At 45.5% G+C, this 23,039-nt stretch overlaps 1 protein-coding gene across 1 annotated transcript in view; it reads left to right on the forward strand.

Moving 5' to 3' along the window:
- The first annotated feature begins 18 nt into the window (after positions 1-18).
- The window catches only part of EDC4 (enhancer of mRNA decapping 4), a 31,719-nt gene continuing 8,698 nt past the window's right edge, over positions 19-23,039 (forward strand). The window contains exons 1-22 of the mRNA XM_057385440.1: positions 19-127; positions 4,168-4,324; positions 5,091-5,202; positions 5,850-5,949; positions 7,401-7,590; positions 8,617-8,764; positions 9,276-9,380; positions 9,801-9,910; positions 10,464-10,547; positions 11,088-11,183; positions 12,175-12,277; positions 12,754-12,934; positions 13,647-13,719; positions 14,115-14,206; positions 14,851-15,047; positions 15,763-15,851; positions 16,594-16,747; positions 17,846-18,309; positions 19,903-20,004; positions 20,429-20,581; positions 21,921-21,957; positions 22,737-22,917. Coding sequence (XP_057241423.1) covers positions 49-127; positions 4,168-4,324; positions 5,091-5,202; positions 5,850-5,949; positions 7,401-7,590; positions 8,617-8,764; positions 9,276-9,380; positions 9,801-9,910; positions 10,464-10,547; positions 11,088-11,183; positions 12,175-12,277; positions 12,754-12,934; positions 13,647-13,719; positions 14,115-14,206; positions 14,851-15,047; positions 15,763-15,851; positions 16,594-16,747; positions 17,846-18,309; positions 19,903-20,004; positions 20,429-20,581; positions 21,921-21,957; positions 22,737-22,917 — 3,007 coding nt within the window. The 5' untranslated portion in view covers positions 19-48. The remainder of the gene's footprint in view (positions 128-4,167; positions 4,325-5,090; positions 5,203-5,849; positions 5,950-7,400; positions 7,591-8,616; positions 8,765-9,275; positions 9,381-9,800; positions 9,911-10,463; positions 10,548-11,087; positions 11,184-12,174; positions 12,278-12,753; positions 12,935-13,646; positions 13,720-14,114; positions 14,207-14,850; positions 15,048-15,762; positions 15,852-16,593; positions 16,748-17,845; positions 18,310-19,902; positions 20,005-20,428; positions 20,582-21,920; positions 21,958-22,736; positions 22,918-23,039) is intronic.

The raw sequence follows: 23,039 nt of genomic DNA on the forward strand, positions 1-23,039 counted from the left end.
GGCGCTCGGGCGGTCGCGCAGGCGCGGGCGGGCGGCGCGCCGGGCCCCATGGCCTCCTGCTCCAGCATCGACATCGAGGACGCCACCCAGCACCTGCGGGACATCCTCAAGCTGGACCGGCCGGGAGGTGAGGAGCGGGGAGCGCGGGGGCGCGAGAGGCCGGCGGGCCAGGCCGGGCGGGGCCTTGTGTCGGCCCGGGCCGCGGGACCCCCTCAGCAGTTGCGCTGCCGCCCCGCCGGTTGTCAGCGGYCGCGCTCGGGGCCGGGCCGGACCCGCTTCTCCTTGGGGCGCCTGGCAGCGCCCTSCGACCCGCCCAGGGCCGGGGGGTTCCGCTCGGTCCTGCCTCGCTCCCCGGAGAGCCCGGAGCCAGCGGCACGGTGCTGACCGGCCGGTGAGGAGAGGAGAAGAGAAGAGAAACCCCCCGGCCTGGGGACCCTCGCTTGAAGCAGGGGGTTGTTGGCGCTGGGCAGAGCTGGAGCAGGTCGGCCCCAGAGCTCCCTGCTGCGGCGGTCTCGGGGCTCCATTCAGCCGAGAGGTGCTGCTGCTGGGAGCTGAACAGCACCGACCTCCGTGACAAAGTGTTCTCCCTCACTAGGAGTACTCGGGAGTGTTTCGCAGGCGTCTYGCTGGGCTGAGTGGAAGGGGCTGTCAGTCTGCGCAGAGTTCAGTGCCGTGTTCACRCTTTACACAAACTTTTCACTCTCCTTATTTGTATGTGAAATGAGGTCACAAATATCTCTCCCAAAACGGTTGTGAGTCTTCTCCCTGTGCTTTCAACTATTATACCTCTCTACAGCGGGCTCCCTTCTGCCTGTAAGAGTATCAGCAGCAGGCTCAGGAGTCATCTGGATAGTGTTTCSGCTCTCCTGCAGCTTAGGCTTTCTTTCATCCCTCTTTTTGAACCTTACCGTAGTGTTTTAGTCAAACCTGGTAACGGTSTGAAGGAGGCTGAGATATGAATGCTTTGCAGAAAAACCTTAGCCTCTGGGCAGAGGMAAGAATTATGCCCTTCTTGTACTTCCTTTGAGGGAAAGGCAGGACAGGAATAATGTAACTTCTAAATGTCCTGGGATTCAGCAGGAATGTGCTACCTCCAAGGCAAGTACCATGTGTGCTGTCTTTTGTTTAGCCAAAAGGAGGAGACATTGTGGGATTGTTGTGGAAGGGGTGTCGAGGCACATGAGGTGATGGACCAAACCTGCAGGAAGGCAGCTTAATCATCTTTACTACTCATAGAGAAACTTCTCATTAATTGGAATAGTTTCTATTGTTTCTGGAGTGCTTGCATATTCCCTAATTCCAGTTCTTATATGAAAAATACATTTTTACTTCATAGTGCAGCACTTTACCTGAAAGACTGAAAGGAGAACTCAATGCAGGGTTGGGGAACACTTGTTTCACAAGCAATTGCTGAACTGAAAGTGTATGTTGTGGTTGAGAAATGGTTGGAGTTGTTGTTCAAGGTGATTTGACTTTTCCCCTGAAGCAGCTTCTCCTCCTTTTTGAAGCCAAGGAGTTGTTGACAGAGTATGGCTTATTTATTTTCATTCTTATTTCCGATTCATTCTCTTTTTACCTGCTCTGTTGACTCCAGTGCACAAGAAGGCATTTGAGGGAAAAAGAAGGAACTGGACAGGAAGGAACCTGTGGTGGTTCTCAGCAGAAATCACTGCATGGGTAATWGCAAATAACCTTGAAAAGATGACATGATAAAGGGAAGAAGAAGAGTACACACGTTAGCTGAAAGTCTCTGGTACTCCTGTTAGGATGCCAGAGGAAAGGGAGGAGAGGGGATTCTTCAAGTTTTGTGGTACCAGGTGCACAGAGCTGTGTTCCTCTGGGTCCTGTCCAGGCAGGTGACAAGAAACACTCTCTGCTCTAAAGAGTTTACAGCAGTAAACTTAAAAAAAGTCACAGTACTTTATTTAACTCTGCTGTGTTTGGTAATTGTGAAAATGTGATCCACTACCCCTGTCTGCCTCTCTTGACACTGTTTTTCCCAGTTTTGGCAAGCTTCATCCATTGCTTCAGAAACGGCTGCCAAAGCATGGACATGCCTGCTGGGATATGGAAACAGGCTGTCAGTGCCACCGTGCTGTGGAGGAGCATCCCTGCTGGTGGTGGGCAGGATCCTTCAATCCATGCAGAGATCTCTGCTGATAACCAGGTGYTGTGTGGGTTCTCCTGGAGTTTATCAGGGCAGTGTTCTGTTCAGCACAGGCTGGCATCTCCTGGTGCAGCTGATGGTGGGAGCAGAAGAGTTCAGTGTCTCAGCTCTGACTGCTCCTGCACTTTGAAAAGGTAATGAATACAAACACTCTTCCTTCCAAACTTTGTGGCCTGGATCTACCAGTCAGGCTTATTCTTTTGGTTTAGTTCATGTTCTTACTGAGCAGAGMTTCTCCCCTTCTTTTATGCCTCCAGGATTGTGTGCAGGCAGCACCTCTGCTTGTCTGACTTCCACTAACAGAGAATGAGCCATGCCCTTTCCTGAACTTGGGTGTACTGTTGTTGGGCTCATCAGGGGAGTATTTCCTCCATCCTTTTTTCCATGGAGCGAATATCACTATCCTTTTGTCTGTCAAAGAGCAGCAGTACTTACATGAGACATGACTGTGGCTGCAAATAGAGCAAAGCACACATCGTCTTTCTCTGGGAGCCTGGATGCTTTTTCTGTAGGGAATGTTTTCCTGCTTTTGGTCACAAAGGGTAAAGTGCTGTCAGTGGAAGTAGCTGCARCTGGACAAGCACCCCCTATATGCTGTAGGAATAAGGGACACATCTTAATGTTGTGACAGCGAGCATGGCACCAGTGTGAGGTGGTTACAGGATSACATTCCCTGGCCTGAATTTCCTTGTGCTGTGTGAGTGCTGCTGCTTTTTCTTCATGCACTGGAAAGTACTCTAAGGTGAGTGCCCACATAGTTCCTGCATCAGGGTACCCTGTCACTGCACAGGCTTTCTGTATCCATAATGATTCTTCATAAAAAGGCAAGTTTCAAATATTCTTTTGGCAAATGAATAGTTGCAGTTGTTTTTTAATGCAGCAGCACTCACCCTGATCTGTTGAAGCCTATTCAGTACCAGAAAGGTTGTCTTACTTTGGAAGGACCTTCCTCCTTCCCACAGTTATGTTTAGGTTTGTTACATGTGCCAGTGATGGGGGAGCTCCTGGTCCTGGGAGCAGCCATTTTGCAAGAGCTCAGCAGCAGTTGTTACCTGGCAACAGTATACGAAATTTCTGGTTTCAAAACCAGTGAAAATTCCGAGCGAGGATTCGCTGAGACAGGCGGCTTTGCCTTGGGTGTGCCAGTGTGGGAGTTCATACRGAGGGGCCTTGCTCTCCAGTGGGGATCATCAAATACTTGCCTTGCTAGTGAAGAAGAGTTGTCTCCTTCACCCCTGGTACATTTGTCCTCTCCTAAAGCCTTCAGAATACATGGGGGCCACCAAGTAGCTTGTGCTGGGCCAAACGGGCAAAGTCAGGGAACACACACTCTTCAAAGCACAGCTGGGGCTCTGAACAAATGGCTGCTTTACATCAAATTTGAGTGCTGTAAAGTTTTATGTGATTGTCAAACCAAAGGAATAGTATGGGAATCCCATAGGCACAGCTGCACARTTTCCTAGCAAGGTTACTTAACCACCTGGGCTTCTAGCTTAGGTCTCACAATCAGAAGCCACTTTTGGAAGGTAACAAATGTGTTCTTTCCAGCCAGCCGCAAATATTACAGCTGATCTCTCATTGCTGGACTTCAGAGGTCTCTCTGCAGGTCTGAGGGTTAGAAGTGACCTGTCAAGAGCCTTTTGGTCTGGCACTTGGTTCAGTAAACCTGAATTACCAGCTTGGTCTTTCTGATCAAAGGGTGTTTGCTCCTTGAGCCTGGTAAGTTCCTTGAAACGTGTTTTTTGGTGTTTCTCTCATCTGCTGGAATGGCTTGTGTAAGAAAAAGAACTATTTCACTTGGATGTGTGGAGGTGAGTTTCTTATCACGTGAGAGGTCTCTTACACATCCTTTTTTATAGAGCACTTTTCACAACCAGTTCAGCATATTCTACCTGACAGACCAACAGAGGCTGACGAAAAGCATCTGAAGGTGGTGTATTTCACATAGTGCTGTTTCTTTTAAGTGCACATTGGGCACAGCTGGTTGTGCTTTTCCTCAGGTTCGGTGAATGAGAACCAGAGACCATCAAATTCTTACAACGGGGACCTGAATGGGCTTCTGGTGCCTGATCCCCTTGGGAGCGGAGATGGACCCTCTCTGGCAAAGCCAGTGCATCGCAGCATCTCTCTAGGAGCCCTGCAGGAGAAACAAGTCATGTAAGTCTTAAAGAAATTCTAAAAGTGAACAAAAACCAGCTCAAATTTGGTTCTGTGGTGTGGACACACATGCTGCGAGTCTGACAATGGGTTTTATGTTGAGTTCAGATGGCAGTTGTGAGCTAGTGCTCCTGATTAGAGCTTTTGTAGCTTTTGTGAGGCTGATGCATGGAGGCTGCCATCCTTGCAGCTCAGGAACTGAAGATACCATCAGAGTTGTTCAGAGAAGGGGAACAGGACTGTTCATGGTGAAAGTTGCATGTCAGGGTAAAAATAAATCAGCAGGTCTGTGGTTAAAACTTGCATTCTCATGTAGATGTCCAACAGGACCCTTTGAGGGACCCAGGTCACCTGTGATATTGCAGAACTCATGGAAGTAGCTTTTTCTTGGGTTCTCTGGTCATGGTTTTGAGAGAGGATGAGAACCACGAGCAGTGTGCACTGTTTTGTTGATSAGGTTCAGCTGGTTGGTTTTGGTTTCTTTACACCTTCCAGTTTTGGGTACTAGAATCAAATGTCAGTCTGTGCTGAAGTCAAATGAACTGAAGGTTTTTAAGCTGTACAAAGCAGGTGTTTGGTTCTTTAAAACCCATGGCACATAGGAAGGGAGACTCAGCTGAGAAGAGTTTCTGTTTTCAGTTGTTCAGCTCAAGCTCTTAGATGCACCAATCCTGCTGTTAAAATTACGAATTTAATGTAAAATGTTAAGTATGCTGTTCCTGTGAGTCCTGTCTGATTTTCTTCTCCTCTGTTTTTTCTTTGAAAGCTGCCTTTCTGGTGATGACAGCTCAACTTGCTTAGTGATATCAGCAAAAGACGTGGAGATAGTGGCCAGCAGTGATTCCAGCATCACCAGTAAGGCCAGAGGGAGTAACAAGGTAAGGAGCAAGAGAAAGCTTGGTCCCTCTCTTTTTTAGTCACATCAGGTCATGCTTGAATATTTTTAAACAGAAATAAATACCTTCTTTTTTGTGTCATAGGAGCTTGTAACTAGGTAGAAGTTTGTCAAAGAGTTTAACAAGGGGTAAAAAAGTTGGAGCAGTATCTTATAACTGATTGTTCCTGTTATTCCAGAGTCTGGTCAAGTTATACTCTAATTATCAGAAGTCTGTGATCTAAGCTGTAGGTTCCTTGGAAAGTGTCCTTTCTGCACAAACWGGATTTTGCTGGTGATTGTTTCCTCCCTGGATCCTGAAGGAAGGGTTTTCCTGGCTGCTTTGCTGGTGTCAGTCCTGCTGAGGACTCTGGCCAGCAGGTCAGAGCTGCAAGAACCAGTATGCTGAAATTAGAGCTGGTGCTGAGCAGAGAACTAAGCCATGCTCAGARCAAATGCCAGTGATTAGGAGAGAGGCCTTTGGTCTTGATCTGCTCAGCCCTTTTCCACTTTGTTCCTTGATTTTCCATTTTGTGTTTTTCCATTTTCTGTTCCATTTTGTTCCTTAGTGTGCAGTGAACTAAGAGACCACAAACATGGAAAAGTTAATTCCAGACATTTCTCATGTTTTGTTTYCTTTCTCCTGAACAGGTGAAAATACAGCCTGTTGCTAGATATGACTGGGAGCAGAAATATTACTATGGCAATCTGATAGCTGTTTCAAACTCTTACCTGGCTTATGCCATTAGAGGTGAGATACTTTCTTGTCTTGGATGTGATTTGTATTCTTTTGCTCTGTGTATCGTTAAGAGGGGCAAAGTTTGCATCAGAACAATATAGCTGGCACTAATTGAAACAAACCTTGCAATACCCAGATCAGAGTGCAGTTGTAGAGAGAATATAAGAAAGGTGGAGAGAAGAGTTTGTTATGTGGGAGAGTTAGAAGRGAAGGACTCAGTGGGGAGGCAGGAAAAGCTGAAGGACTGCACTGGTTTTACTGGAGAGCTGATGTTCAGATTYCTCTTCTCATTAAATATTTCTGTAGCAAACGAGCTGCTCTGTAGATTAGCACAGAAACAGCCCCATGGTAATTTGAGCAGATAAGTGTTTGTGATGGATTTGCTTGCATAAATTTAGAATTGAGTTTAAGGCTAAATTTAGAGGATCCAAAGAGCGACGCAGATGCAGTGTCTTGTGCAGGAGAGAGAGAGAACAACACTGGGAAAGATTGTTTCACAACATATGGGAAAGAAAGTGACAGGATGAGAGGAAATGGTCTCAAGTTGTGCCAGGAAAGGTTTAGGTTAGATATTAGGGAAATTTTTTTTAATGGAAAGTATTCTTAGACATTGGARCTGCCCAGGGAAATGGTAGAATCACCATCCCTGGAAGTRTTCGAGAAATGTATGTGGCACTTGAGCACATGGTTTAGTGGTGAATATGAGGGTGGTGCTGGTTGGACTTGATGATCTTAAAGGTCTTTTCCAACCTTAACAGGTCTATGAAATGAGCACTTACCTGCAGTGTYTCTGCTCTCATAGAAGCACAGAGTGTTTGTGTCTCTTATCAGATCTTTCCTTCTTAGTTCTAGCAACCACTGGTTTGCCTGGTCTTTTATGAATTCTACTACTCTATTTTTGTGGTTTTTCCTAGCTGAGGTTATTTTAGAGTCGCTTAAGGATGTCTCACCCTTTTAAAAATACTTTGTAAGCTTGGGGACAGTAACATTGGTTTCCTAGGGCTGACGTAGGCAGCAGGAAGTGGAAGCACCATGATCTCTGTAAGACTACCTGCTTTGCAGTGATGATGATTCCCCTGTCTGAAAAGGGGAAGCTGTAAACTTTGCTTAGTGTGCACATGTTCTGAAGCATCTTTTCAGTCATGCAAGCCAAAAAGCAGTGCATTTTGCAAAGTGAATGTTCATGCCTTTTGCAGTCCCCTTACAGAACGTTTATCTGAGCTATCTGCCTCCCAGTGACACCTTTTCTCCAGTAACTGAAAATTAAATTGCAAATAAAATTAATTCACTATCACTGAATGTCAGCCTTGGAGGTGCTAGGAGCTCGGGATGAAGGTTTAGGCTTTGCATTTAACAGAGGGATCWTTAATGAGAATAATCCTGGGAATGATGAGAAGTTTATGAGAATTATATAGAGAAACCACAGACATAAATGGTGACTTCTCCCTCTGTCTGTCCCACAGCTGCCAGCAATGGCTCTGCTATGGTGCGGGTATTGAGTGTCAGCACTGCCGAGCGGACCTTGCTGAAGGGATTCACTGGAGGCGTGGCAGACCTGGCCTTTGCTCACCTCAACTCCAACCAGCTGGCCTGCCTGGACGAGGCTGGCAACCTTTTTGTCTGGCGCCTGGCCATGGATAAAGAAAAAATCCAGTATCTTGTCCAAATACACCTCTGTCAGTCTCTGTAATGCTTAGATGTGAATGCAACCTCAACATTGCCATTTATTTTGTAGCCTTTGCAGAATGGCAGCTTGCAGGGGRAAGGTCAATAATTCTGCCCCTTCCAGAGTATCCAGTCAGTCAGTTTTTACCTGCATTCAGCACAATCATTACTTGATATTGCATTGTTTGAAATTGTGGAAGCAGCATCTCAGTGCTCCTGATCCAGGTAAAGTAGTCAGTGAGAAGTGTCAGTCTGTACCAGCTGGCCTTGGGCATGGACAGTGTCACATCAACTGYGTGACAGAGGTTTGTCTTGTCTGGYTCTAGCTCTTTTGYTCAGTTACTTCTCTGGGRAGAGGTTGTAATACTTCCCTCCYAYTCACTGTTTTCCTTCCAAACCTGTCATCCTTCTTTTGGTGGCCCTGAAAATTAATTTCAGTGTTCATTGCCCTAAATGTTTTCCTTTTAATTGCTAGGAGTGATTGCTCAGTACTTCTGGGAAATGTGAGATATTTCACCGTAGAACATAGCTTTCTTATTTAATTGTGTACCATCATTTCAAAAGCGGCTGGAGCAAAGATGGTGGTAGTTGTTGAAGACCTGATTTGTAGTGGTGCAGTKGAGYRCTCAGCTKAGGGCARTGTGGTAGCTCTCCTCTTTCTGTGCTAGTGTTGCAATGMTAACAGAAATCATTTAATCATTAGCTCTCACATGGATTGCATATTGAGATGTGGCTGTGCGCCCCAGTTGTGCTTATTGTGTCATTGTTTGCAGCCTGCAGGAGAAAGTTGTGAGAATCTATGAACTTTTGTGAGCTGAAGCTCTTCTGTCAGTGCAGAAATGCTAGCTTGGCTGCTTTCTCAGCAGAATCCCTTTACTTGCTTTCTTTTTGAATCAATGGCCAAAAAAATCTTSAAGTGTAACAGTATTGAAACAGCAGATCAAGCCTGAAGAGGTTATTGCTGGGCATTAGTAACACAGCCAGACTGTTAAATTTCTTAACCTTGGTGATCAGAGAGGAGATCTTGGTTAACATCAAGCGACCTGACAATACCCCACTGAACACCTTCCGAAGAATCATCTGGTGCCCTTTCATCCCRGATGATAACGAGGAGAGCGGCGAGGAGGGAAGTCAGACCTTGGCGTTGTTACATGAGGACAGGGTAAGGAAACCCTTCTTTGGAAACATCCCTAATTATCATTAGAAGGAAAAGAAGTGGAGGAAAGAGCTGAGTTTCCAATCGAGTTGTAAAGGCTCCTGTCTAGTCCATGTTGGGGATCCTCCTGTGAGGAAGTGTTGGATTCCTCTCTTCCAAGGAGAAACCATACTGATTATTCTTGGCCTCAGGAGGATGGAAAGGGATGACTTCTGCTCACCATCAAATAACAGTGACCACTTGAAACAGAGACCTCTCATCTGTTCAGGCTGAGGCAGTGTCCAAGGGAAGGGCTTAGTGAGCAGCAGCTACAAATGCCAAGAGCAAATCCCTGTGTTATGCACAACTGCATGCCAGAAAAGCATCTAAAGCCCATATTGGATGGAAATGGGAATGTATGTCACATACTTGCTATTGGGTTGGTGCATCAGGATGTAAGATAAGGATCTAAGAAATTCTCTRGATGAAACCTGTGATTGTAAAAATAAACCTGTGAGCCTACATGTTTGTTTTCCAGGCAGAGGTGTGGGATTTGGACATCATCCGAAGCAACAACAGCTCCTGGCCAGTGGAAGTGCCTGATATCAAAGAAGGTTTCATTGTGGTGAAAGGCCACAGCACGGTACAAACCTGTTCTGTTTATTCTCTTTGGGTTATAGTGTCTTGGGAGCTGCAATTCTTAGGACAGTTGGCTATTAAAAAAACAGTTGTGAAACAATTACGATTGTGAAAAGCCAAAATGAGCTCTATTCATTACATGAATAACAATAAGAACAGTGGCAGCAGAATCTATTGTACTTGAATTTGCAGTCTGGAAAAGGTGGTTGTTTATAATTACCAAGGAAGAGGGTGCCTGTCAGTTGTTCTGGGAAGGGTTAAAATGCTTCATGTTAGAAGCTGCCTGTTTCTGTTGGAAATCACTGGCCTTCTCTACTATTAGATTGTTAGTCAAATTCTTGCATAAAGATAGAGCTTTTTCTTCTTGTAAAATTAAAAACATTGTAAAATTACTTTACTGTGTYTCTTTTCCCCCTCTGTGTAGTGCCTGAGTGAGGGAGCACTTTCTCCAGATGGAACTGTGTTGGCCACAGCAAGCCATGATGGTTTCGTAAAATTCTGGCAGATCTATATTGAGGGACAGGATGAGCCAAGGTAACTGRAGAAATAGAAMATGAAGGGTCTTGGAACAGAGAGARCAGCATTTTCTCTGGGAGRATTTTCTTGATACAGAATCATCTGCTATGGCCATTCTCAGGATATTGTAAAGATACAGCATAAATGTTTGTAATTTGTTTCTGAAAAATGGCATCACTGAATATCATAGGCTAATGGAAAAACAAAAAGCTGTGTCTGGAAACAGGAGTTCTGTGCTTTGCCCAGGCTGTAGTTAAACTCTTTTGCACTGTCCATGTAAATTGAGGAAGGTGCTCTAAGCTGTTATTCTCAATCTTGACTTCTTTTTGCATTGTACCCTTGTTAAGACACCAGACCAAATGGCAACATGGAATTTTTAAAATTTATTTATTTATTGGTAACAATATTTGTCTACATGGGCTGTGATCTCCTTATTTTATATAAGACTTGTGAAGAGCTATAAGTCAGTAATGCTTTGTGGCTTCTGGACACAGAGAGTGTGTTCAGTGTCAGCATCCTTCTCATTTACCACTCCCTTCACACTTGGATGTTTTCTCTGATTTGTTCCCAGGTGTCTTCATGAGTGGAAACCCCATGATGGCAGACCGCTGTCCTGCCTGCTCTTTTGTGACAACCATAAAAAACAAGACCCAGAGTAAGTCCCCAATCCTGTGCTTGGAGTATTTAAGTTTGGCAGTGTTTTCCAACTCTGCCTTGCCTTGAGAGTTTCTTGTAACTGAATCATACTTTAAAAATTTGAGCTTTAAAGCAGGAACAAATCCTGGGCTCTCTATAGTCAATTTTCTAGAGATGGAGAAATAAATAAGACTCTGAAGCACAACCTATAGTGACCCTAATCATAGTGCCAATTCCATGAAAACAATGAAAATTCTAAACTGATGAGTCCTCTCACATTTGTGGTATGGTCAGTCTTAAATGACTTCTTAATCCTCTAATTTCTACTGCAGTTGATGAAAATATCGCTTTTATTTTTATTGTTTTGGTTTCTTCAATCAGTTGTGGCCTTAGGGTTCTTGAGAGCTACAGTGTTAGTTTCTAATCTACCTAAGAGCAGAAATTTTCTGGGCACTTCTAAGACACAGTTGGGTAATATCAGTTATGGGTAGCTTGTGAGGAGGTTTTCTGGGAAGGACGAGATCTTTTTTAAGAGAACTTGTATCTGTTGTGCCTGCAGGGTTCCCTTCTGGAGGTTTCTCATCACAGGAGCCGATCAGAACAGAGAACTGAAGATGTGGTGCACGGTGTCCTGGACCTGTCTGCAGACTGTCCGGTACGTGCTGAGGGACTCCCCTGAAGGGTGGGATTTAGGAGTATTGATTTTGCAGAGCTGAACCCTGATATCCATTGGATTCTACTCCAGCCTGAATTTGAGCCTCCTCCTTTGCCATTCTGACCTGTCATTGGAAGCTCACAGCTGTGRCAGACTGTCAGGTCAAGCTTTGGCAAGGCCAAATAAGTTGATCCTTTTACCCTTCGTGCTACCAAGTCCTGTTGTGTTTGCCTTGTTCTGTAGAGCAGAGACACGTGTAGCATGAGGAGAGGCATTCCAAAACTGCAGACCTCGAGTGTTTTCTTCTCTAGAAATTTTAGATACTCAATAATCAATCTAGGATCTTTTCTTATACTGCTTTTTTTGTTTAAATTATGAGAAGCTACTATGTTGATAGAGCTCAAGAAACTATCCAAGGCTTCTTTATTGCGCCACATAGGTCCCAAAGTTCAAATTGTGCTTTAGSCCATCCCTTGACTCAGCTTAGGTTCTCTGATTTTATTTTTTGGATGGTGGATTATGGCCTCTCTCACCACACAAAGGCTTAAGGCCACTTCTGATTTTCCCTCTTTAAATGAGAAGAATATGATGCAGAGCTGCTTTTCCACCTCATGCTACAGAAGGTTCAAAAGTTGTGGAAGGGTTATTTTGATTTGGTGGATTTTTGGTTTTAAATCTGTAGCATTAACTCTTGTACTCCTATGAATGTGGAACATTCTAAGTAATATCAAAGTGTCATCTTTCATTTAAATGTTCAGAATTCATAACCTGATCCTATTGTGTGATGTCCCAATTGCTTTCTTAGCTGATGTCAGCACTGACTTCAGCAAAGGTGTTTGTATTCTAGTGGGTGGTTRCACTGTGATAGGGCTGTAAACTCCRTAAGACAATGTGGGKTTTTTTGGTAAYTAATGCAGTTTCATAGCAGTTATGGTAGTTGGGCTAATCTACCTTGCTTTCTGCACCCTCTCCCTCTTATTTGTATATGTAGCTTTTCACCTGACATCTTCAGCTCCATGAGTATTCTTCCCAGCCTGAAAGTCTGCCTGGACCTCTCTGCTGAGTATCTGATTCTGAGTGATGTGCAAAGAAAAGTAGGTAGTTCATTTTATTGCTGGCTGTGGTAAATAGTGACAGAAGCAGAATTGGCCTTGTGTGTGACTGGTTCTGCTGCCAAGGTCTGGGATTTGCATGTTAGTAGATAAAAATGCAGAGGTTGACTCAGTAATTTCAATGTTAGATGAAAAAGGGTCACAATTCAGATGAATAATTCTGAGGAGCCTTAAGGATTATTTCACACCATTTATAAAGCTCTGTAAAGCTCTCATTTTGGAGATACTTGTGTCTGTACTGTGGCACAGTAGGATTGAGTTCTTGATCAACATTGACTCACCTAAGAGTTCGGTGCTTGTGGTTCCCTTGAGTGTTCCATTTCAAATTTCAAGTCCCAGCATTTATTCCTCACATCATTCCTCTTGTTCCAAACCCTTTTAGGGTGCTGGGTTTTATAATTCCCACACATACACATGGTCTGCTTCAAGCTCTGATTTACCATTTCTGATTCYTCCAGGTCTTGTATGTGATGGAGCTGATGCAGAACCAAGAGGAGGGCAAGGCTTACTTCAGCTCCATCTCAGAGTTCCTCCTTACCCACCCAGTGCTRAGCTTTGGCATCCAGGCTGTGAGCCGCTGCCGGCTGAGGCACACCGAGGTGCTCCCAGCAGAAGAGGAGAATGACAACTTGAGTGTAGGTAGGTGACAAAGGAAATCTGGCTGCTGTGCAATCAGGATTTCTTAGCTTGAGTCCTGTGTGCAGTTTTGGGCACTGCAATATAAAAAAGACACTAAGCTGTTAGAGAGTGTCCAAAGGGCCATGAGAATAGTGATGGGGAAGCCTTATGAGGACTGGCTGAGGTCACTTGGTCAGTTCAGCCTGGAGAAGAGGAGACTGAGGGAATACCTCACTGCAGTGTTCCAGCATCTTCATGAGGAGCAGGCACTGATCTCTTCAATCTCATGATAAGTGATGGAACACTAGAAAATGGCACAAAGCTGAGTTGGAGAAGGTTTAGGCTGTATATCAGGAGAAAGTTTCTAACYCAGAGGGTGGTTGGGCATAGGAACAGGCTCCCTGGGGTAGTGGTGACAGCACCAAGCCTGTCTGAGTTAAAGAAGCATTTGGTCAATTCTTCCTGGCAAATGCAGTGATTCATGGGGTACTCTGTGCAGGGCCAGAAACTGGACTCTGATCCTCACGGGTCCTTTCCAACTCAGGATATTCTAYGATKCTCTCGAGTTGTCTGCAAACTTACTGAGAGTGTTCTTGATCCTTTCATCCAGATCATTGATAAAGAGARCCTGTACCATGCTGGTTCTTTGGTACCAGTTCATCCTGCTGTGATATTTTTGTAGAACTTTGTGGTTTCTGTCCAGCTTCATGTTTGATGTTTGTCTCCCTTCCAGAAGGTGCTCAGGGCTCTGGGGCTGTTGAATCAGCAGCAGGCGTRCTGATAAAACTCTTCTGTGTGCACACCAAGTGAGTATGTATGGGCAGCTGTCTGTGGTTGTCCTAACCCGGCACAAACCTGTGGAAATTTAACTTAAATCTTTTGCTCATAACAAAAGCTACTTGCTTCTTAGAAACTTGTGGCTGGGTGTGTATGGTTTTACCAGGAGGTGGCCCTGAATGGTTTGACAAGCTTGTATTTCTGTGTCCATGAGTGATTTAAGAATTGTGCTCACACACAAGTGCTGGGGAACATCTCAAATACACTGGGTGACATGGCTGAGTGAGGATGAGTTTCTGCTGCTTCTGTGACAGGCAGAAAACACTGAAGCATTTTCCAAGGGAATTAGTTCAGTGAAATCTTCTGAGCCTTAGGACTTCTCTTGTTTGTTCTTAAGCTGATCAGAGATGCTTGTTTCTCCCAGGGCCCTACAGGATGTGCAGATTAGATTCCAACCACTTCATAGCCCTGACACAAGTGCTTCCATGCCTTCCCATGGCTCCCATGAAGAATTTGGTGAGCATGTGTGCTAAATTGGTCTTCAGTGTTGCTGARCCTTTGAAGGTTGTTGGTGGGGAGAGCAGGAGGGTGGTTTTGCATGTCTCTTTGTACTGGTGSTGGTGTTGCATAAAAGGTTCTGAATATGGAGTAGCACTGAAGCAGGATGTTGGTTAGACTCTGGTGTGAGTATGGAGCTTGGGATGTGTTAGACCAAGAGTGCTAATGCTTTGTGCATGCTTGACTTCACCTCTTTAAGTGATTTGGCACTTGTGCAAGAAACTTGAGGTTTTTCTCTTGTCAGGTGGAAGAGATCAGAATGACAGTAGAGCTGTGGGAGTAGAGGGGACTGGGCTGTCTGTGAGGTGCTCGTTCAGCTCATTCACCATTCTGGGATGTGACTGTTAATCTGGCCTTGTGTTTAGGGAAGAAASGAAGCTTGGATATTTTATTATCAAAGCTTGATAAAATCTACTCTGGCATACAGAGAGAAAGCATAACACAGGATTTGCTTTGCCCTAAGCTTTGACTGGGATATTTTAGGGCTTTTCCTTGTTCTTTTTKGAATCAAGTTAGGCATGCAGTGTAGAAGTTCATACTTTGTGGAATTAGAGCTTTAGTTTTGGAGGGAAGTTCCAAACTGATTTGTGTCTCSCTTGAAGCCTTTCCAGACCACATGGCTGATCTGAGCACGGAAGGACTGGCATCTGAAAAGGAATCTGTGCACGGCTCCCAACCAGACCTGCGGCGTATTACTGATCTGCCGGTCCCAGCAGACTTCCTGTCCCTCTCCAATGATGCCAAACCCAAGCTGATGACTCCAGATGCATTCATGACACCAAGTACTTCTCTTCAGCAGGTAATCAGCGCTGTTCTGGTGATGCAAGAGCCAGGGGTGGATTTTGGTACTTTTGGGCATGCTTTCCAGGCTGTAGCGATAATGATAGGCTCTGCTACCTGTATGCAGAGCATGCAGGAAACTCTGCATGTAACAACACTCAGCAGAGACATCTAAAATGCTAAGCTGGCCTAAGCTTGTGTTTTAAGTGCTGTGTTTAGCTGGAAAACCGCTGATGAAGCTATGCTTCGTAGAAATACAGGTTTGCTAAATAACTGTACCCAGGCTGGGAGAGTGTTCTTACTGGTTTACACATGTTGTTTGGGGTTATGATATAACTGTAATGGAAGAAAATATGCCACTTGTGTGCATCCTGTCTGATTGGATCCTGTGGGAATGCAGATTTGAAATGATCAGGTAGATAATTGGGACTGTTCAGATTTCTGAGACCCCACTTGAGTAYCCCACTCTCTGGCTCAAGCCCTCTCCCTTTGCCCTGGTGAGGTCACCTTGTTTGTGGACAGCAGTCCCTCAATAAAAGCAGCCATGGCTCATGTGATGAGGATGTTTTGGGACTTGCCTTCAACCAGCACCTGAGCACCCTAGCAGTACAACTCAACCCATTGGGCTTTTTCTATTTCCTCTTCACCAAAGGCTCTCTGGGAGTCTTTCTTTCCCAAGCTGAGCTGTGTTGTTGCCCTGTGTCCCATCCTGACTGCGGTGTGTTTCCTTACAGATTGCTGTCTCYCCAGGCAGCAGTGTCAGTTCCCTGACTGCAGTCACAGCCATGAGCAGCACTTCTGTCACAGATGCCTCTCTGCCCAGGTAAATAGCACATGAATTAAATAATACATCTACAGCTGAACTGATATAGGCCTTTTGGGGTAGCACAGAGGTGTAGCRTGTCTTGTAGGAGAGGAGATTGGAACCAGAGTTAGAAACTGGCCAGAGTCCCAACATCCCTGCATAGGCAGCTGTTTGCATCCCTAATGCAGCTTGGAACATGCCCACGTCACCTAGGGGCCAACAAGAGTGTTTCATGTGTGCCTCATAGGGATTCTGTTATTGCAGTGCAGTTTTGTTGCTCTACATGCTTTTCCCAAAGGGCCCTCGTTGTTTACAGGTAAGAGAACACTGCAGCCACCAAGGACAGGGACAGAATTGGGACTGGTAGGAAAATTCTACAATGTGACAGTGGGTTGGGCTGCATAACAGGCTAGAACTTCACCTCTGGGGTAGGGAAAAGGAGAGACATCATCTCATAGTGTCCTGTTTCTCCCTGAACTCTGCACAGTGTGCACTGCAGGTACAATTGATCCCTTCTCTCGCTGACCCCTTGAGTTCTAAGTGGTTGCAGTGCCCCTTTTTTGTTGTTTCCATCTGGTATCGCTCTGGACTGTATGGGGACTAGGAGATGCAGGTGYTCATTGACAGGGAAAGCTGATCATAGTGGAAAGAGCAATGGCTCCTCCACTGACCTTTGTACCCCACCTCCTCACCTCGAGAGTTAGATGTGCAGATCAGTCCTATCTTTGGGGTGCTTATTTGGTGGTGTCTGTTTCTGCAGAGCATCAGAAGATTTGACTGTGAGCCCCAAGATGCAGCTGGACACCAGCCTCACACTGAGCAGCAGCAGCAGCAGTCTCCAGACCAGTCCTAGGAGTCACTCTGTTCTCATCCCAGGCCTCCCTGACAAGCTAACACCAAAGGCACCTGTTCCAGTAAGGCTTCAAAAGCTGCTCCCTTCCTTCTCATGGGCCAAGGAAACTATGGGCTTGTACAAGCTGAAATTGTKCAGCCTGGAGAAAAACAGGCTCTGAGGTGTTAGAGTGGTCTTTCAGTGCTTAAGAGAAATAAGAGTGACTTTTTACATGGGCAGAAAGGGATAGGGCAAGGGAAAAAGGTTTTAAACTAGAAGAGGGGAGGTTTAGGTTAAATGTTAGGAGGAAATTCTTTCTCCAGAGGGTGGTGAGACTGTCACTGAGTGACACTGGCACTGACACAGACTTCCAGAGTAGTTGTGGATGCCCYATCCCTGGAAGTGTTCAAGGCCAGGTTGGATGTTGTTTTGAGCAACCTGGTSTRGTGGAAGATGTCCCTGCCCATGGCAATGRGGTTGGAACAARATGGTTCTTCCCAACCCARCCCATTCTAGGATTCCATGAAATTACACTTAYTTGAATATTATCAGGGGCAGTGTCTGCCCTTTGGAAAACACAGCTGCTTGCACAGACCTGCAGCMCAGTTTGCTTACTGGCATTGATAGGACTTTTCCTTGTGTAGAACAGCATGTCTCTGAAAATCAGAGACAGCTCTAGCATGTGCTGTCACTATCCCAGTGGCTGGACGTGGTCTGCCTTTGTGTTAGGAGACAGTCCTATCTGGAAAGGTTTATTCCTGCTTGTTGGCCTGATGAGTCTGAAATAGCAGTTTCCTATCCCTAAATCTTAATTTCCAGATGTTGTGTAAAATGGATCATGRCCAAAGCTTGAAATTGAAACAAGTTTTCAGTCCAGGAGATGTTCATTGTTAAAACTAATGTGTTCCCTCAAAGAGGAGGGAATCTGGAGCACAGCAGGGAGGTAGTGTTACATTTTCTTTTGAAAGTGAGTTCAAGCTAGCAATGGCTTAAGTGTGTTGTTAGCCCAGCTGGGAGTGTTACAAGTCCTTGGGCCATCTGTCTGATGGAGTGAGAGCCAGGGCTCACATGAGGCCAGGATACAGCAGGCTGTTTCCAGAGGCAGCTGATGTGAGGTACCCCGGGTCCTTGGGGTGTCTCCACATTATCCTGAAGGCTGTTATTTTATTTTTGTTTTCAGGTCGCACCAGGAAACCCTTCTCTAGCACTGGAACTGCAGGAAGTAGAGCCCTTGGTGGTGCCCCAGGCTTCCCCCACCCGTGAGCGCTCGCCAGACGTCATTTCCTCTGCTTCCACAGCCATGTCCCAGGATATCCCAGAGATTGCTTCCGAGACCCTGCAGCGCAGCTTCGCGGCGGCGCCGKCCGGGCTGCCCGGGGAGGTGCTGGAGCCCGGTCACCACGCAGACAGTATGGCCTCTGCTGCCTCAGCYCTGCATTTGCTGTCTCCCAGGAACCGCCACAACTCCGAGCACAGCCACCACTCTTTGGACATGCCTCCAGTGGAGGTGGACAGACTGAATGCTCCATCATTACTGGAGACTGCTTTAACTCAGGAAAATGCATCTTCTGACAGTGTTGTAAGTCAGCCATGGCCAGCGGCTCCTGACATAACCCGGGAAACCAGGAACAGCATGGCAGACAGGTAGTCACTTGGGTTTGTCTGGTGCAAGGCAATTTGTTTGCACTTGCCAAATTGGCAGTTTGGTGAAAAGCTCTTAGATGTGACTAATCCAGAGCAGTTCTCCGTCCCTCTTTCCCTTAAAAGATCTCATGAGTCAGCCTTCCTGTGTGCTTGGTCTATATGCTGTGTCCTGAACTTCCKAGGCCAGCTCTAACCATTTCTGCTCTCTGGTACCCTCCCTTTTTGGTTAAGGAGGTGAAAAGTCTACTTTATTGGCCTTCATGTTCACCTGGAGACTTGAGATACGATTTTATTTTGTACTCTGAAGATCAAACCAGTACAAGCCAAGTTCTGTCCCAGGTGATGCATTCCTGCAGGCTTTTGTTGAATCAAAAAACACATAACTGACAGGTTTTGTTATAGGTTAATTGTGTATCTCTCTTCTAAATTGGGTCTATGCAACTAGTGTTATAAATAAAAAAAGTACTTTAGCAGTCAGAAAATCAATGGCATTGGAGCAGGAATGAAGAAGGGTGCAACATCACTTAGCCTGCTTAGAAGGAGCAGTCTGTTACGCTGGAGCAGTGCTGGGATTCATCACAGAACTGGTGTCTCTGTCCTGTAGTGGGATGAGAACAGTGAGATGCATCTGGCATCTCCAGAGTCTGCTTAGGCCAGGGCTACATGCACCATGAGAACCTGCAAATAGCTTCCTTTTYAGAAGGACTAGAATGCTGAGAGGGTCAGTGTTGTCCCTCAGGTAATCCTGGACTGTTTCCTCATCAGAATTGTGAAAGAAGGCCTCACTTGTGCCTCCACAATTGAGGATGTTGTTTCAGGAARCAGTCCCAACTGATGGCTCTGAGGAGTGCATTGAGACTGTGTTTCAACACAATGTTTTTGCTTTTACTCATAGTATGAACTTTAGAAAATACTTTTATAGTAGTTTACAACTCCCCTCAATCCCACTCTGAATTCTTCAGGACTTTTTATGTCAGAATATCAGATCAGCTATCTCTGACTGTGAGAGGTTTCACAAATGCTCATTTCTGTTTAAAGATCTTCCTGCAAGCTGCATTCAGGCAGACCTAATTTACAGACTAGAAGCACATGCAGTTTGCTTTCAAAATYATGACACTCAGACTAGATCCACTGTTACAATTCTGTCTGGTAGACCTGACCCATCACATTCACACACTTCCTCAGACACTGTAAGGAACTAAAAAACACTAATGATTTTTGCTTCAGTGGTCAGTATTAAATGAGGAAAAATAAACCCAAGAAGATGCTATTCATGGAAGTATGCTGTGCTGCCAGGTTTGAGCAGTGGCTTCCGTGTTCTGTATGAATGTCAGTTAGGAGACAGTTCTTGGTTAGTGCTTCAAGCATAGCTGAGGTGCTTCTCCCTTCTTAAGGCCCCAGAGAAGCACATGGACAAGTTCAAAAGTTTAGTGCCTCTACACAACACCTGCCACTTCCTGGATCTGTGGGATCAGTGTGCAGTTGATTTTTGTTCCAGACTTTCTATCAGGATCTCTCATGAGAGCTGGAGAGGGTGAATAATCAAGCTGAAGGAGACTTTCATTATGGTATCTTCTTTTTTCCCCTCTCTAGCCCAAGGGATGAGGTTGAAGAAAAGCACAAGAGCTCTTCCTACCATCGACACAGCTACCATCTGCTGCAGCATGACAGTCAGGATGCCAGTGCAGAACAAAGGTACCTGAGTGCTCAGCCCCCTCTCTCACCCTRCRTGGACTCAGCTCAGKCTGCATGTCCCCAACCAGCCTTCATGTGTGGGGTGAATGTCTCTGCTTTGTCTCATGACTTAATGTGTGTTTGCAGCCCAGCTTTCCTAATGTTCTGATGAGTTCARCTCGTTTCAAGATTGGCCTCTGGGCACTCTCCAGTTTATTCTCTGTGGGGAAAGGTTTGATTGTGCTGCTTCTAAAAGCATGSACCAAGCTTGGTTTAATTACCAGTGAAAACCTGTTAAGGGATTAGTTTCCAAATATTGTCCTTATAGTGTCTTAGCTGTGTGACTCTGGCCATGTGTGAATGAAGAGCTGTGTGAATCCTTCTCAGTGAAGGCTGACACAGTCCCATGTTGAGTGATGTCCTCTCCCCTGCTGTTCCTTCACAGTGACCATGATGATGAAGTTGCAAGCTTGGCTTCTACGTCAGGTGGATTTGGTGCCAAAGCATCTGCGCAGAGGCTGCCTGTGAAGGACTGGAAAGTCAAGGCTTCCCCCCGGGCTTCCCCAAAGCTAAAGCGGAAGGGCAAGAAGGATGATGGGTAYGCTGGGCTTGCCAGGACACAGGAGGCTGTGGGACCAGCTGGGCAGGGCCACAACTTCTTAYAGCCATTGGGGTCTGGGGCAGCAGCCAAGTGCTTCCACCCCTCACCCTGTTTGCAAAGGGCAGGAACCCCACAGAAAGCGTTGCTGGTTACTCAGACACTGACTGTCATTCAGGSGCATGGGAATAGGTTCTGCACTATCTCCAGTTGGGACTCAAACTGTAAAATAGAGCCTGGGCTTCAGAAGAATTTGTGGGAGGCAAATTGTATCTTGTGGGGAGACACTGGGTCCTTTCACTGGTTTCAGAAAAGCCTTCATTGGGACTGTCATGCTGTGAGTATTACAATGGCCTCTGTTTCTAATTGGCTGCTGAACAGTGGCACAGTGCCCTTGTTCAGCAATATCAATCATCTGTTACCAGCTTGCTGCTTTTGTGTGTTTCCAAGCGTGCCTGTATCAATATCCTGTAAGTGAAAATTAGTGACTGAAAGGTCTTCCTATGGCATGTTAGACCAATCTGTCTGCTTTAGTGTGAGGAGAGCAGTACAGCTTCTGCACAGGGCTCTCTCCTCTACTTGTGTTCCCATAGCTTCATGATTTGGATCTCTAGCTGTGCAAATCACAACAAAGATGGGCTATGACATTTAATTCTGGCTGTGGTCCTGCACAGTGACACCCTGAAGCTCTTGGCTTCTGTAATTACTTTCACTTTTTCTGCCTCAGAAAGTTGCTGAATGGGTACTGTCTGGGAAYTAAAAATGTTTACTTTTCTTCATAGATCTGTGACTTTGATGGAGACAAGCAGTATTAATGGATCAGTTCAATGTTTATTCTGCTGTATGAGCTGGAGTGCATCACTAGTTTCTTCACACTGAGAGATAAAATCACATTAAATGATCTGTGCTCATTCATTCTAAATTTTAACAAATGAATACTTGTTCTTTCTTCAGTAAAATATCAGGTGACCTTCAAAATCTGTTTGCAAAGTCTTCCCTGGCTTCAAATTTGGACTAAACTAAAAAATCAGTCTACAGTGTWCTTTGTAAGAGTCTTCATTACCACTTGGTTCAGGTCTCCTCCATGAAAGGGACCAGTCTGTRAGGAACTTCAGGGTCTGTGAATAGTGCAAACAATGGAGTAACAGTGCTGTAAGGCCTGGGATTTCATCACCTTCCCATCATTCTCCATGTTACACAGGGCAGAGTGGAAGTATGAGCTGGAGTGTAAAATCTAAAGCAACCATGAAACRTGTGATCTGTTTTGGCAGAAGACTTGGATAATAAGAGGAACTGATTGACATAATTGGGTTACTACTCTTTCTCTGTTTATTTCCAGGGATGCGAACCAGTCACCAAGATCATCTAACAACCAGGTGAGTCAGATGCTCTTCATGATGCTTYTTATCTTACTAGGAAAGACCTGAGAGAAAGTGCATCCCAGTTCYTCGAAGTACCATGGGCCATGCCCAAGCAGGTTGAGATGGGGCTGCACTTGGGCTTGGCATTGCTCTGTGCTGACATGCAGCACAGAAGGAGCTCTCCAGACTGATGATTTTCTTCTCATATTTGCCTGTGCCTGCTGCAAGATAAGCTGTTCCCAGCAAAGAAAGGGTTGCAGGGGGTCTGGTCTGTAACTGCCCTTGATGTGTGTGTCTCCTTGTTCCTSTTCCCTAAGAGTGGGTCCTCATACTCCTTTAACTATTTTGGGCAGGTGAAGAGACAACAAACTATAGATTTATACTTCTCCAGTKGTTTGGTTATTCATAAATAAATAAAAGAGCTGAAAAAGTGCTGTAAGAAACCTTACTGTACTGATTGCACAGCTCTTTGATGAGTGTTTGAAGTAATTGTTTACATTCATAGGCATGAACACTCTCAGTACCTGGACAAAAGTGAATCAAGTCTACTTTGATGCTTGAATCTAAACAATTGATGTTCTAAGCAACCATTTATTAATTCCATGCAGGAGCCTTGCTTTATCAGTTTATTCCTTGGCACAAAAGTTCTTTGCAGCAGGTGTTGAGCTGGCCCTCTTTTCTGCATTGTGTGTTAAGCTTCACTTCCAGGCACTGGGATTGACTCAATGCTGAGCAGAAAGCTCAGCTGACCTCCAATCCTGTTAGAAATTAATGCTTGTCCTCTSCACATGTAGGTCACACCAGAGTTCCAGGATGAGYTGATGTGCATCCTGAGGAGCCAACAGCGGGAGCTCTCGGAGCTGCGGCAGAACCAGATGGAGCTGCTGCAGAGACTCACGGATCACCTCGATGCCATCCAGAGCTCCCTCATGGGCCACATGGAGAGRGTGATCGACTCCCAGCAGGAGCAGGAGCGTATCCTTGTTTGCAAATGTTGAGTGAAAAGCTGCAAGGTGGACTAGAGGCACGAGAAAGGCTCAGAAAGTCCAAGGATCGTGGGGCTGTAGGTGCAGTACTATTGCCTGGCTGCAGTATAA

The sequence above is a fragment of the Malurus melanocephalus genome, unplaced genomic scaffold (genome assembly GCF_030028575.1).
Source record: "Malurus melanocephalus ecotype Western Australia unplaced genomic scaffold, MMel_1.1 scaffold_827, whole genome shotgun sequence".
Lineage (NCBI taxonomy): Eukaryota > Metazoa > Chordata > Aves > Passeriformes > Maluridae > Malurus > Malurus melanocephalus.